Source organism: Pimephales promelas, chromosome 3 (assembly GCF_988280905.1).
Source record: "Pimephales promelas chromosome 3, fPimPro1.hap1.1, whole genome shotgun sequence".
In the NCBI taxonomy this organism is placed as follows: Eukaryota; Metazoa; Chordata; class Actinopteri; order Cypriniformes; family Leuciscidae; genus Pimephales; species Pimephales promelas.
This window is the reverse complement of record NC_142771.1, coordinates 34,197,293-34,213,696: the sequence shown is the minus strand read 5'-3', so window position 1 is coordinate 34,213,696 and position 16,404 is coordinate 34,197,293. Positions and strand designations below refer to the sequence as shown.

The window sequence follows — 16,404 nt, the reverse complement described above, 5'->3', positions numbered from 1 at the left end:
AATGACGCGTCTGACGTTGGTTCAACGTTAATTCGATGAGCAAAACAATGTCAGATCAACGTTGTTTCGATGTCATATTTCCACGTTGATTCAATGTCAGTTTGCTATCTGGGACACTTTGGACCGCCGACGTAAGCTACTCATGTTCGACTCGCGCGGTTATGCCAACACTTCCGGTAGACGCTTCTTCGTTGGTGTTGTTCAGCGGTTTCTTCTTCCGCTCGGCGGACTGTGAATATCGAAACTATTCCGGGAAAAACTAAAAGTTAGTCTCGGTTCCAATCGATACTCGATTCTCGATACCCAACCCTACTGATAATTCACTGATAATCCACTGTTACTGGTGAACGGGCCCGAAACGACGATCTCCCGCCTCAGTGTGTTCATCCTCCCGTCTCAAGCTAACCAGCTAATATCACCGTCAACAGCTTTCCCGTGAGTGGGCGTGGTTTCAGCGCAGCCAGCGGACACACCCCCAGCGTTTGAGAGCAGAGAATCTGCTCATTTTTTCATGATTTTGATAGCTTATTTTATGTACTTCCCGGCTTTTTTTATCATTCAAATTTGGCTGGGTGGCTAATTACACATTTTTCTGTGGTGTGACAAACTCAGAACACATACTTAATTTTGACTTTACAGGGACTTTAAATAAAAATGTCCAATATTTGTTTTTTACTTGTTTTGATTTGTCATTCCTTGTTCAGGTAGCTGTTGCACCTCCCACAATGGTCACAATTTATGATATTATTACAGGGAAGCATAACACTTTCTTCATACTGATTATTTTCACCATGATGGCATACTACAGATGGAGGATTAATCATTAAAATATTGCGATCTTGATTCAAACACAAAATGACAATGATTCGGCAATGTCTATTAAACTATTCAACCAATCATACAGGGACATTCAGATCATGTCTAAATCTGAAACAGCTTTTCAACCACACAGTATCAACATTTCTGTCTTACAATACAAATATTCAAATTATCACAAAACTAAAACGTTTTTTTTGAAACCGGGTCCCAAAGTGGATAAATCTGAAAACGACACCCTTGCGGTTTTAGTGTGTACAGCCAATCCGTAAATTTTGTGAAACGATGATGTCATCACATCACGTGTCGGCTGCGTCAAACGCCATCTTCGTCTTTTTCTTCTTGGTTCGTATACAACGCGCAAGGTTATTAAGTCTTCTTCTCCGTGTATAGTCTATTTCTGTGGCAGAATTACAGCACCCCATACTGGTCTGGCATATATACTACACCGTTTTCAGTCGGTTTCAGTGGTTTCGTGTGTACGCAGATATTTTTTGAGACCACGCTGTTTACGCTGTTTTACTGTTTGTTTGTTTTTAGAACTAGGGAAAAAAATCGTATAGGGAATGCTACGGCTACGTGTGGACGTGGCAAACTCTTCTGATAACGATTGTATCGTTAACATCGTTACACCAGTAGGTGGCGACAAGTGACTGTTTATAAAATGTTTTGTCATTGGATTGACTCAAAAGATTTGTTCAAAAACACCGATTCATCCAGTGATGAACCAAGTTATAAGTGAGTCATTGAATCACTCATTCAATGCGATTTTTTTAAATAATTTAAGTTAATTTAACATTTTAAATAGACAGCAGCAGCAATTAACATTTTGTCAGAACCTCTAGTAAACAACGTTAAATAAATTATGTTATTTTGATATAGCTGTTTGTTAAAAATCATGGGATTATTATTTGATACAAAAAAAAACAAAACAAAAAAAAACCTTTAACCTAGGGGTCTTGACTTAATTTTAAGCCAAAAGGGTTCTATGTAAGGAAAAATGTCTTATATGATTGCATAATAATAATAATAATAATAATTGAATAATAATTGAAAGTTTAATGGGTTATTTCATTTTTTCTAGTGATGTAGTATGTTTGCGAGTGGTTTAATTCATAAAATTAATTAAAACAAAATGACCACTAAATCAGTCAAATGATCACATGATGTTTCCCATAAAAGGTTCTATATGAAGCCAACTTTTAAGGTTTTATATAGAACTTTTTCTTCTAAGAGTGTGAAAGATAAAAAAATAAAAAAATCCACAATTAATTAAAATTTTTCTCCCATCTTTTATGATAAGCAAAGCAAGCATATCTCAGAAAATCTTTAAAATATGCCAAAAAAACACTCCTGGGATGTTGAAACACTGCAAAGCAGCTAATATGGAACAGAAAACACTAGAAAATAGGCCAACAACACATATGGCTCTTCCAAGCTTTATAATGGGAGTGAATGGTAACTGAGATTTTGAAGCCCAAAAGCACATCAATCCATCATAAAAGTAATCAATACGACTCCAGGGGGTTAATAAATGCCTTCGAGGAGGGCCATAAGCCTGTGAAAATAGTTTATATGGATATTTTTCTTACAAAAATGTTTCGCTTCACTTCTGGAGCACCCTGGAGTCGTATGGATAACTTTTTGATGGATGGATGTGCTTTTATGTGCAGTTACCATTATAAAGCTTAGAATAGCCAGGACATTATTTAATATAACTCCGATTGTGTTTGGCTGAAAGAAGAAACTCATATACACCTAGGATGTCTTGAGGGTGAGTGAATTATTAATTTATATTTTTGGATGAACTATGACTATCCCTTTAAGGATGAATCAGAAATATATTTATAAGGGGAAGTTTCTCATCATTTGTGATGTTTTCCCTCTAGTTATTATAATATAAATCCTGCTGAAATGATTTTTTTAAAGTACAAATGACTGTCACATGCATAGTCTCTCATCTAATATGAGGCAGTCAAAGCAGCATGCATAATAATTGTAAAATGATTATAATATACGCTGCAGCTTTAGGCGAACTTGTCCAAATGAATGCAATCATGTAGATGGAAAGACACTTCATAAGTTTTCCTAATTCCAAACATCAGTTGAAAGCCTGTGTGAAAGTCTCCTGACTGGAGTTGATCAAACTAGAAATGCAAGTGAAAAGAGGAAGAGCAGACAGTTTGCCAGCTTCACTTCTGCAGAAACTTAATGTCCAAAAATTGCACTCTCTATAGAGAGATATTTTTGTATAAAAATTTGCATTAGCATAACCCTGGTTCCCTCAACAAAATCCCAATTGCCTTTTGGCTTATTGCAGAAAATAAGCTCTGTTTTGTTCATCGTGATAATCTTCACAAATGAACACAACTATGAATGTTGTAAATACAATCGGCCGAAGTCCAAGTCTAAAAGCAGGCCCAGTGCCCACACAGAGGACATCCCAGAGATTCCCTGCCTGTTCACAACCCTTGACCCTATAAACGTTATCTGTGGGAGGCAGAGGGTTCCTCTGGGCTTTAAATGCATCCTGACACAAGTGACTGAGCAGACGGAACACAGGAAGTGGAAGTCTTACCCACTTCCTGCTGTATTTCAGCTGTGCTCAACAAAAATATGAATGTAACGTTCTATTTCCTACAGCATGCCTGAAGCAAAACAAAAACAGACGCATTTTCCCCAAGAAAACCCCATCTGAGACTCCCTGGTTTGCCTCTATTTTTCCCTTTTTCCCCAGTTCCTTATTCGGTGGGGCGCTCTGTTACTACATTTCAAGTATGGGCCTGACCACTTGAGAGTGATGATGTCTTGAAACGTCCCCCACCCCCTCGGTGCTACCTCCATCGGCATGGATGTAGATATGCGTTTTGAAGTGGGAAGGAGGGAGGTGCCTTTGGGATGACATTCCTAACAAGCCAGGCCATGTCCTGACTCCACCTCCTCCTCCTCGCTCCTCAAAATGGTGTCCATTAATATAGAACGAGAAGAATTCCCTACCCCCTCACAACCCACTCACTCGCAAAAATAGAGCGCTTTTCAACTTCAAAACAAAGCCCGAGGCAGTTGTTTATGTCCCAAGATAAGCTTTGCGTCTTGGGACAACAGCAAATATTTGAAATATAAAAAATTATTTATTTTTTGCATAGTGAGTGACATTATTGTTCATTACAAAATTCTTGTTATTATGAAGTGAAAAATAATCTCATTGCCATTACTGTAAATAATAGTACTTATTTATTTTTTTTAACTGTGGTGGATACTGTATTTATAATAGTATTAAACAAGTAATGCAAAAAGCGTGGGGTGTAGAATCCGTACCCCGGTATTATGAAGGATAATTCAACAACAACAAAACATATCAAGCCAAGGCACTCGAGAGTTTAAGAAAAAAATATATAAAAAAAAGACTTTATTGAAAAACAGGTAACAGATAAGCAAACTCTGATGCGTTTATAAATATATATTTAAGTTACAGACTAGAGCATTTTGTTTATTTGAACATATTGTGTTTGGTTTAATTATATTTTGGTGAGATTTTATAATCTTTATATTATTAATCATCTAAATAAATGTTCTCTCTTATGATTATTCTATATTATGCAATCATGTCATATGACTAATAAATAGCTATTTAAAAGGACTCAGGAAATGATTGTTGTCAACACCCTGATGAAGGCTCGTTAGTCGAATGTGTCTGTTACTGGTTTTAAAATGCCTAAGCCATGACTCAAATATTTCCTTAATCTCTCTGTTGCCTCGACTTGATGTTTTTATAGTATTGGGCCTTTTTTGGATTACAGTAGGCTACTGAGAATTTGGGGGTTCAATAAAAATGAAATAATATTTTAAAATATCTCAATTGTCTTAAAAATAGGCTACATTTTTATGTAATTTATTATATATTTTTTTGTTTTTGGGTGAAAAATAAATGGGCATTTCTTGACAGTTTTAATGAAATTCACAGAAGAAAATCAAAATGCCAACGGATTTGTTTGCACCAAACATTTTATTCTGTCATCATTTACCATTAGACTTTCGGTAATTCTTGGAAACAAAGACGTTTTTATATTTTCTCATAACTTTTGTTTGCCTAATGAAAATCTATATAGTAATCAACATTTTTTAACGTCAAAAAGTACAAATTTGTGGATCCGTGGACAGAAATTTTCTGCTTAATTTTTTACAGAAAAACGATGATAAGCCTTTCATTTCATCTCGCATGAATTAGGGCTGTCAAATGATTAATCGCGATTAATCGCATCCAAAATAAAAGTTTGTGTTTACATAATATATGTGGGTGCACTGTGTATAAATATTTTATATATATATATACACACATACATACACACACACACATGCATGTATACATTTAAGAAAAAATATATAAAATATTTATATATAATATAAATTATATATAAATCAGTATATACATGAAAATATTTCTTAAATACATACAAGCATGTGTGTGTATATATATATATATATAAAATTATACAAAATATAAAATAATTATACACGGTATATATATAAAATAATTATACATGGTGCACCCACATATATTATGTGAACACAAGCTTTTATTTTGGATGCGATTAATCGCGATTAATCGTTTGACAGCCCTAGTACGAATTAGTACGATTTTTGCTAAATCGTACATATTTTCCGAGTTGGCCAATTCGTACGAATTCATACGAATGACCTACCCCTGACCCCGCCCCTAAACCAACCCATCACGTGGGTTTACACAAATAATACGAATTTGTACGAGTGAGGTCGTATGAATTAGCCACTTTTTAATCACTTGTACAAATTGGTTGTGAGCTAGCGTTGGAATTTCAGTCTGTCATTGATGTTTCTTTGCTGCTCTTCTTGACACCAGGCCGTTGTCCAAAGTCTTGGCCTCAATGTGTGTGCAGATGCACTCTCTCATGCCCACCTGCTGCCAATATTGAGCAGCTCTGCACCGGTGGTGACAGGATTCCAAACCCCGAATCCTCAGGAAGAGACGTCCCGTCGCTCGCTAGACACTCTGGGACGTCCTAAAGCTGTTTTCACTGCAGTTGAACCTCACTCCTTGAAGTTTCCAACTCTTTCCCCTGCCATTGGTGGAGTTTTCCTGCTTTCTTGTGTGTTTTCACTGTTAATCACTAAGGAGCGCTATAATGCATCTTCTGAAAGAGTACTGAATCTCCTGATCAAAATACGTGCGAGGAAGATGCAGAAACAAGCGATATCATATGAAATCATATGTAAAATAACATGATCATCAACATTAAACGGCACAGGCATAAAAACCGCCTAATGTTGCAGAATGAAATGTCGACCCAGGACGAGCTTTAGGACTGTGCAAGCATTGGGGGTGTTGATGGACACGATCTCCATCTAGGTTTAGATCATCGTTCTGAATCAGATCTGGATGTAGTCTTTGACAAAAACACAATTTTACACGAACTTTTTGCTCAAAATGTAGCTTTTTATGAAACTTGAGTGTTGATGAAATAAAAAGAATGTATGAAGCTAGAATGAAAATTTAGTTTAAAAGCAGAGGATCTGTTCTTTAACTTGATATATGGCATGTTCAGATATTCATTCAACAAAATATTCTGGGGGCCATGAAATTGTTGTGAATTGATCAAACACGCTGGCGGTGGCTGCCAACTCTATTTTTTTACGCTGCCGTGGAAAGAGTTAAAGATTCAATATTCTTTGCAGCAATTTCCTTGCATACGAGGCATCTTTCTTTGGAAGTAACCATTGTTTGCAAACATAAGACCACTATGATTGGGAGCATTTATTCCTTCTGTTTATAACCATCTGCTCTTATAACCCAAACAGAATGAGAGTGAGTTCATCTGACTATTGCTCATTCACACTTTCCCATGTGCTGATGATACTCTGGTCATTTTGTGCCAGCCAGGGCCAAAAAACAGTGAAATTTGGGTTTTTCTGATAAAGTAAAACTTTTTTTTTTGATCAATTAAGCTTTTTTCCAATTATTTAAAGGGCATCTCAGGCCACACTTACAAATAGCCCAGTATATACAGAGACAAATATACCAATAACAACATCGTCCACACAACATCGTTTTCAAAAAAGTTGTCATTTACATCAACCCGTAAAAATATAAATATATTTTGTGCCATCATAACTATGCCAAACTAGGTGCTCACATGACGTTAAGCATTTTCTAGGGCATTAATGTGACGTTTGAGAACCTAAAACCCTGTTTCTACCAGTTAGCATGGCAGTTTTAGGAACTCTTCCTCCTTAATCTGAACACTTACATCCTCCCGAGGTCTGCAGGGACATATCACCTGCACTCACAGGATCTGTTTTTATTGACAGTCCCTAAAGCCCGCACTAACTTTGGCAAAAAGGCTTTTATTTTTGCAGCACCATCTGCATGGAATCAGCTTCAGAATGAACTAGTTGAAGGAGTTGGTTTGAATTTATTCTTTTAAAGGCTTTTTAAAGAGCTTGTAGAAAGGCAGGCTGTCTGTCACTGTTTTGATTTAGGACCCAGACATTGTTATTTGAATATGATGAGTGAAAGTGTGTCTATTTACCTGTAACAGGGCTCCAGACTAACTTTTCCACTGGTTGAACTGGTGCTACCAACTTTCTCAGTCGGTCGCACCAGCATATGATTTGATCGCACTTTTTTTTTTTAATCAATGCATGCTGATGAATGATGGTTTTAATGGACCAAAGCTAGCAAAGGTGTTCTGGGTTGCAGCATAAACACCTGTAATATATTAATAATCATTGCCAGATTTCAGGATTTTCAAGGATTTTGGACAGAAATTTTCATCTGTAATTTTAAGCATTTTACATTTGAATTAATATAATCTAGTCTATCCTATCTATCTATCTATCTATCTATCTATCTATCTATCTATCTATCTATCTATCTATCTATCTATCTATCTATCCATCTATCTATCTATCTATCTTTTTCTTAACTATCTATCTATCTATCATCGTCTTTCTATCTTTTAAAAATCATTAAACATTCAAATGTATTGTATGCATTACATTTTAAAAGATTAGAGTATATAATAAGCTCATACAGATTTTTCATTATCAAAGTTTATAGTTGTAACAGAAATTTCACACTCCTTACCTTCTGCATTTTATAGACCATTTTGCAAGATGTAAACAACACTGGTCCAGAAACACTTCCTGTTTCAGTTTGTAACCGTTTTCTTTATTTCACATGTAAAGAATAAAGATGTTTGTTTAACTTTTTGATTCAGTTTTATATGTTCTGTTGGTTGTATTTTATCCCAGCTTTTATGTAGTGTTAAAAAACTGAAACAGGAAGTGCTTCTGGACCAGTGTTGTTTACATCTTGCAAAATGGTCTATAATAATTTCCTTTTCCTCAATCAAACGATTACTCTCATCTAACCACTGAAAAGACGTAGGAAGGGGCACGTTGTTTCGTGAGACATTTTCATTTTTATATGCCATAATTCGTGAATTCGTAATTGGCGCGTTTCACCATCAGTGTGCAATGTGCGTGACGTCTACGTTCGTCAATAAATAAACTGCACGTGTCTTGCGGAAGAACACTGTAGCCGGAGCTAGCCTACTTTTCTCCATTAATGTCTATGGCGAGTAGGGTTGGGTATCGAGAATCGAGTATTGATTGGAACCGAGACTAACTTTTCGCTTTTCCCGGAATTGTTTAAAAGTTAAAATTTCGATTCCTAGTTTCGATATTCACAGTCCGTCGAGTGGAAGAAGAAACCGCTGAACAACACCAACGAAGAAGCGTCTACCGGAAGTGTTGGCATAACCACGCGAGTCGAACATGAGTACCTTACGTCGGCGATCCAAAGTGTGGCTTCACTTTTCTAAAAATAACGAAATCTCGGCAAAATGCAAAATTAGTGACAAAAGGAGTATTTTTACAGAAGGAGTATTTCCTTCAGAAAGGATTATTTCCTTCAGAAAGGCCGTTGGTTAGCAAGGTTAGCTGAACTTTTTTGACCCTGCCTCTTAAAAGAATCGGAATCGAGAATCGTTAGGAACCGGAATCGAAACAAGGAATCGGAATCGTTCAAATTCAAACGATACCCAACCCTAATGGCGAGTCAAGCAGGCACTGGGCAACTCCGCATCCGAGTCGACCCCGGGATAAAATAGTCTGAATATTAAACACTTATTATAGGCGTACCATAGTGATTCAGGATAAGTCAAAAACACAGTTTGGAAAATGGATTCATCATGTAGCCTACTCGTTCATTTTGAACATAAGTTACGGACTGCAGCCGCTGATACAACGGCGTTCTGTTGCGCGAGCGTCCACTAGCACATATGAGACGACATATAATTTTAAAGGGCACCTATTATGCCCCTTTTTACAAGATGTAATATTGGTCTCGGTGGGTGTCCCCAGAATGTATTTGTGAAGTTTCAGCTCAAAATACCCCACAGTTAATTTATTATAACCATTTGAAAATGTCAATTTGGGGCCTGTTTAAAAATGAGCTGTTTTGGTGTATACCACCTTAAACACAAATGAGCTGCATATCCCCGCCCTGCCTTTGGATGAGGGCGTAACTTGATACCTACGGCAGTCGGTCTAAGCAGAAGGGCTGAGAGAGTGAGAGACCCGCTGTTTTTTGGAATGTAATTCAGCCATAGACTGTGAATTAGGGTTGTGCCGATAGACGATAGTATCGTGTATCGACGATAGTCTGACATATCGCCGATGGCAGATGCCTTTGACGATATCAATATGATAATTGGCTCGTTTTACCATAATGTATTAAATTATTATTATTATGCCTATTATTATAAAGCTAGTATTTTTATTAAATGAATATTAGGAACTACAATCAATTTGCCTTGCCTAAATTTACAACGACATCACCTCATAACAATTGCAACAACACACGCACTAATGAGGACTCCTCTAAGAGAATGTTTTTAAAACAGACTAAAAAACATCCCACATCAAAATTTAATTGCAAGGTGATCCATTCCCAAATTATCAAGTGTGCTCGTTTTAACAGACGCAAAATTCAATTTCCTACAGATCCAAGATGAAAACGGCATCGTTGTTCGTCAGTATTTGTTTCCGTAACACATTAACAAAACGTTTAATGACACTAACACTAAAAACAATATAATTACTAAATAGTATTAATAATAATATCACTAAAATAGTATTATAGTTACCGTTTTCATCGTCGTCTCTGAGGGAACGCGGCGTTAATGCAGATGCCGAAAGCAGTCCGTTTTTACTTTCACTTTCAGAGATTGAGCGCGTTTACATGCGACGACGTTCTTAACCTGATTATGTTGAATAAACTTGACAATGCATGTGGTCATGTAAACGTTTCCTTTATCAGAGTCAAGTCATAAGTATAAACCGATCGACTCAGCTAGACGTTTGGCCCTTGCTCTTGTTTCTCCCGGCATTTAAAACACATTAACCCGCGTACTTCGTACTGAAGTGCGCATGTGAAGTGCGCAGAGAGCGCACTGGTAGGGGGGGCACATATCGCAAACTCCGACTTTTTCTGACCCAAGAAATTATTAAAACGTGTTTTCATCTCGTGCAGAAATAGGCCCTAGTCAAAATGCTGTATGTAACGGCATGAGGATAGGCTAATGTGTCCGTAAATTTCCCGTTGACAAACAAAAGGATTAGGATCTCTTTTTTTTACCTCACTATACCAGGAAATAACCTGATCCTATTAATAAACACTCCACCTTTGCTAGCAAAATAGAAAAAAGATTCTCGTATATAAAACGAAGTAGGCTAATAAAACAAGCAAATTAATGAGTAGGCTAAATAATCAAGTTAATAATCAAATGTTAGCCCCGCCCCCTCACGATACTATCGTGTATCGCCGATCTCGCAGGCTGACGATAGGACGATATGAAAATGGAGCATATCGCCCAACACTACTGTGAATTCAGCCGTACGTTTGAATCGAAATATAAATAGTACGAAGACAAGAGACTCCGGCAGAATAAACACAAATGAGAATGGACCAGTACGTCTCGGTATGGTTATTTGATACATTTATGTACTTATAGAGTTGTAATCACGTCCCTTTTGTAATTATGGATGTGCAACACACACACACAAACACTAACGCTGGCGCAATTTTTTGAAACTACATACACATTCTGTGATAAAGTTTGCTACGTAGTACGTACAAGCGAAATTACATTTATGCGAGGGACCTCTGTGGCAAATGTGAGAAGATGGCTTACTTACAGCACAACAACATGCAGTTTTTAATACAATAACTTTAAAAAAAAATCTTTATATCTTTAAAAAAATATACCACACTGTCAATCAAACCACTTGCTCAATTCTACGTCACAAAGGGCTGAATCTTAGAACAGATCGTTCTGAGACAGTGCAGATGATTTATTGAGATTGTAAAAAAAAAACACTGGGTGGATTTTTATCATTCTGGGTGGTTTTGCTCACACACTGCCAACACACATTTATGTTCAAACACCATGTAAAAGTGAATTTTCCATAATAGGTGCCCTTTAACTCGCACATTCTCAAAAAATGGTCGCATATGCAACCAATTTGGTCGCAGTCTGGAACCCTGTGTAAGGCTGTGGGTCCACCAAAGCGTTTTTAGCCAGCTGAAAATGCTAGACGCTCTGCTGAAGACGCCGTGCTTTGGGCGCTTGAGAGCGTTTTGTCAGCGCAGCGTTTTTTCCGTTGAGCCGTTTCGTTGCTATGATACAGAATATCCGCAGAAGTTTGAATGTTGTGACAGTTGGTCGGTGTGGTATTAGTTCCACCCCTCCTCCACTGTGATTGGACGGCTGGGTAAAAAGTGACAGTGATGAGCGCTGCGTTTTATCCAAAGTTGAACATTTTTCAACTCTCAGTGACCAGTAAAAACGCTGGGGCCTCGGCGCTTCAGCATAAAAAAAAACACTCAGCGCCTCGGTACGCTCATGCCGTTTAAAAAACGCGGCGCTCCCATTGAAAACATACGCCAGGCGCATGGAAAAACGCTTTGGTGGACACACGGCCAAAGCGTTTCTGTATCTATTTGAAACCACGCTGCTGCCACTTGAATGAATGAATGAACACATAACGACGTTATCAGAAATCTCCACTTTGGCTGGAGTTTTTAGAAATAATCGTTTCCTGTGATAAAAACGGGGTTTTTCGTGTAAACGAGAGGCCAAACCGCAGGGAAATATCTGTCTTGCCTTCATGTAAACGGGGCATGAATCAGATACAACAACTGAAGCAGCAAACTAAATTTATGCCATTAACAATACAATACTTGTCTGAATGCACTGAAACAACTCCCCTGGATTTGAATCAGCGGAGGCTTCAGTCAAACTTCACACCAACTGCTATCATCACAATCTTTAAACCAACAGAGATTCCCTCTGCAAACATCCAGTCAATCTACAAAAACAGTCCGAGCACAATTGACAGCAGGGTTCCTCTTATCTGTAGCACTGTATTCGGGCCATCCGTGACCCCTCCTCTTGTACTTTACTGCTATCATTATAACTCCTCCTCCCCATAGTGCAAACTAAAGCTATTCTCCCCGCCTGAGCCGAGAGTATCAGTCAACAGCCTCCACGAGACGAGAGTACACGGTGAAATACCACTGTCCTTCCTTAATAAGGACCATGTTGTGTGCGGCATGCAGAAAGAATTCAAACAAACGCTAAAAATCATACTTCAGCCACACTCCCATCGGTACACATCTGAAATCTTGAGCTGCCAAAAATAGCAAGTGGCTTAACAGCAAAGGAGTGGACAGATGCCACAGTGTAGGCATGGGAATGGCACTTAATGACTAACCCAACCAAAACCAATTAGGTTAGACATTGCTTAAAGTGACGGTAAACCAAAGCCAGACTTATGAAAACCAATGCCCTTCCCACCTGGACCGCCTCAAGCATCTAAAGCCGAGAAACAAGCTTTCACTTCCGTCTACCACAGAGATGAAACTACTGTAATTTCCCTGCATCCCTCAAGAAGCACACAAAAGGGAAACTTTCTAGTGAAATAAACAGCAACGTGAAGTGCTGTTTTTATGAAATTAGGGCAAAACTAATTAGGCTGGTGCAGTAGAAGATGGAAAGGGGACAGCGGACAGAGGCCTAAGGGGAGCAACAACAGCAATGAGGTCAAACTATCTCCACCCATTTCAGCGCAACGCTCCATTTGCACACTGCAGGCATGTGGGAGAAGGGTCTGCGTAAAATCGGTCTCTCGTCGAAAGAGGTGGGAACCTCTGTGACAGAATGTGATGGCAATGCGAGAACTAAAACAGGCAGGATGAAAGTGAAACACGGCTGATGATGATGCAATCCAAAACAAGCACTTACTATTTCTCTAAACTAATTCTACTTTTGGTAGCTTAAGTGCTTCGGTGACAAGATTGAGGTGTCATCGCGAACAAAAACAAATGCAATTAGTTGGACTAAATAAAGATGAGCTCCTCATTGTCAGATGATACTGATAGACAGGGACTGCTTATTAAAATTAATCTCCAAATCTACAGAAAACATTCAAATCAAGCGACAGAAACGATGAATCATAAGCTATCAATTCCCATTAGCAGGAGACTATTAAACCTGTCTGAGCAGATAAACGAAGCAGAAACATCTTTACAAAACAGGGTCACAGAGTAGGATACTAAACATTTATGGTTAAAGTTATTGATAGTTCACTCATGTTATATTGAATAAACAAATATCTGCCAAAATAAAAATATGGATGGATGAATCTTTATATATATATGTATACTTGCATTAATGCATACAGTACCGGACTAAAGTTTGGAAACATTAATATTTGTAATGTTTTTGAAAGAAATCTTTTATGCTCAACAAGCCTACATTTATTTGGTCACAAATACAGTAAAAACAGTAATATTGTGAAAAATAATAACAGTTTAAAATAATGGATTTCTATTTTAACATACTTTAAAATATCATTTATTTCTGTGATGCAAAAATGCTGTGATGCTCGTCTTCAGTGTCACATGAAATCATTCAGAAATCATTAATATGATGATTTATTATCAACTTTGTAAACAGTTGTGCTGCTTGATATTTTTCATAACCTGTGAATATTAAAATATAAATATTTTGTACAATATACACTACTGTTCAAAGCTTTGGGGTCAGTATTTTATTTTTTCAATAAATTAATAGTTTTATTCAGCAAGGATGTGTTAAATTGTTAAAAAAAAAAAGTGATAGTAAAGATTTATATTGTTAGAAAATATTTCTATGTTGAAAGAAATGCTGAAACTTTTTAATCCTCAATAAATCCTGTAAATTTACTTAAAAAAAACTTTTAAAAGTATCACAGGTTCCAAGAAAATATTAAGCAGCACAACTATTTCCAACAATAACTGAGAATTAAATCAGCATATTAGAGTGATTTCTGAATGATCATGTGACACAGAAGACTGGAGTGACGGTTGACGAAAATCCAGCTTTACGTCACAGAAATAAATTATATTTTAAAGTATACTAAAATAGAAAAACATTATTTAAAATTGTAATAATATATCACAATATTTGTGTGTTTTTCCATTTTTTTTTTAGTCAAATAATTGCAGGATTGATGAGCATAAGAGACTTTTTTTCAAAAACAAATAGTAATGTTTCCAAACTTTTGACCGGTACTGTATGCATATATGTGAACCATAGACTGTAAAAAATATGGACAAATCGATATGAACACACATCAACGTTAAATAGAGATAGACGGTAGCTAACTGGGCCGACTCTGATAATATGAGGTTAACGGCGATACTGTTGTTGTTGTTGTTGCTGTGATTCCGCTCAACTGTCTGGTAGAGCGGATGTTCACATTAAACGTGGCAATTAATAGAACTAAATAATGACAACCGCAAAGTTTGAAAAATTAGGTCATAAATATGTTTCACAATTCGCCAGAGATTCTTTTCGTGCATTTATCTCCTTCCAGTTTGCAAAAACAAAAAAAACAAAAACAATTGTCATAAATCACGTTTACGCCCATCGAGAATTTCATTGATGCCATTGAATCGGACACGGACTTTCTGAAACAGAAAAATGAAACATAAAACAGAGTTTATACTCCGAACTTACCCAAAGCTCAGTGCCCCAGTCCATGTTCAGCTCTCCTACCGCTTTCCCTCCTCTATTAACGTGAAAAGTTATCCCAACTTACGAGAGCAACATATGTTCAAAATAGGATCAAATAAAGCGGCTCATATCTTTCCCACATTCACGCGCAACACAGAACAAAATCGGTATGGTTCTCCAGCGCGAGCTACTTTGTGGCGGCGGCACAAATACTTTTCGTTGCAGTCTTGCGGAGCAAGAGAAGGATCAACTGGATTTCATTGCCGCGTCACTCCCAGATCCCTAATTCTTAAAGGAGCCGCCGGATCCAGTTTCCAGCTTTCAGACTGCATGTCGATCAACAGACGAAGTGAGAGTACTTCAAACCAGAGGGAATAACATTATATGACCTTAACTAAATTATTAACACCACAGACCAACAATCCAAAAATACACTCTGAAACCATTTTCCATTCATTTTATTAATATTATAGAAACATTTAGCTGATATGAAGCTGATATCCAAAGGGTTCATTGGGGTATATGAAGCATAGGGTTCTTTACTCAACTCCAAAGAACCTTTTATGCAAAAAAGAGGTTCTATAATGACAAGAAAGAACCCTTATGGCACAAAGGTTCTTTATAGGCTATTATTCATATTACATTATTCTTCAACATTTTGTAGTTGTAATTATATTATTGTTTACTAAACTGTTGTAGTAACTTAATATCACATTTTAATCATGCTGAGAAAAACTGAAATGGCACTCTTCGTGTGATATTGATCAACTACATAAAATGATAGAAATATATACATTTATACATATATACATTTATATAAATATATACATACCCCCATAATATCTTGAATTTTATGATCATTCACGTGTAGTCATAAATACATTTTAGGGTCTTGATGTTTGTCAATAATATGAAAGGACAAAACAAATGATAATGAATGAACCCAAAAGGTTCCATATAGAACCTTTTTCCTGGTTACAAAGAACCCTAAAGGGTTTATTGAACCCTTTAAAAGGGTTCTGCATAGAACCTTTTCGGGGTTCCAAATACGTAGCACGGATAGAACCTTTTAAAGTTCTGTTTAGAACCTTTTCTTCTTATCAGTAGACGACTAGTTTGAAGAAATGCATTAAAAAAATCAAGTCACACAATATTTTAACGAATATTTTGACTGTCTGAATTAAGAGTAGCTATTTATTTATTTATTTATTTATTTATTTTTTGTAAAGAGTAGTATGATCTTTTATTATTATAATTTTTTTTTAAATCTGCAAAATTCATTTTTTTTAAAACGTGTTGTACAGTATTTAAAAGAACAAAATAGGCTTATTACTATCTACCAATACAGAATTCAACTACAGACAGTGGTGGAATGTAACGAAGTACAAATACTTTGTTACTTTACTAAAGTACATTTTTCATGTATCTTTACTTTACTTAAGTAGAATAAATAGTGCATACTTTTTACTTACAATTTGCAGCAATT

The 16,404-nt window shown here is 36.7% G+C and overlaps 2 protein-coding genes across 5 annotated transcripts in view; one reads left to right on the top strand and one right to left on the bottom strand.

Annotated features, from left to right (window-relative positions):
- trip10a (thyroid hormone receptor interactor 10a) overlaps positions 1–15,196 on the bottom strand; it is a 41,018-nt gene extending 25,822 nt beyond the window's left edge. For 2 of the 4 annotated variants that reach the window (XM_039685983.2, XM_039685984.2), the window contains exon 1: positions 14,922–15,196. In XM_039685983.2, coding sequence (XP_039541917.1) covers positions 14,922–14,945 — 24 coding nt within the window. In that variant the 5' untranslated portion in view covers positions 14,946–15,196. The remainder of the gene's footprint in view (positions 1–14,921) is intronic. The other 2 variants (XM_039685986.2, XM_039685987.2) reach the window with 2 other exon arrangements.
- Positions 1–16,404, top strand: part of p2ry11 (purinergic receptor P2Y11) — a 106,073-nt gene that overhangs the window by 53,937 nt on the left and 35,732 nt on the right. The window lies entirely within an intron of this gene.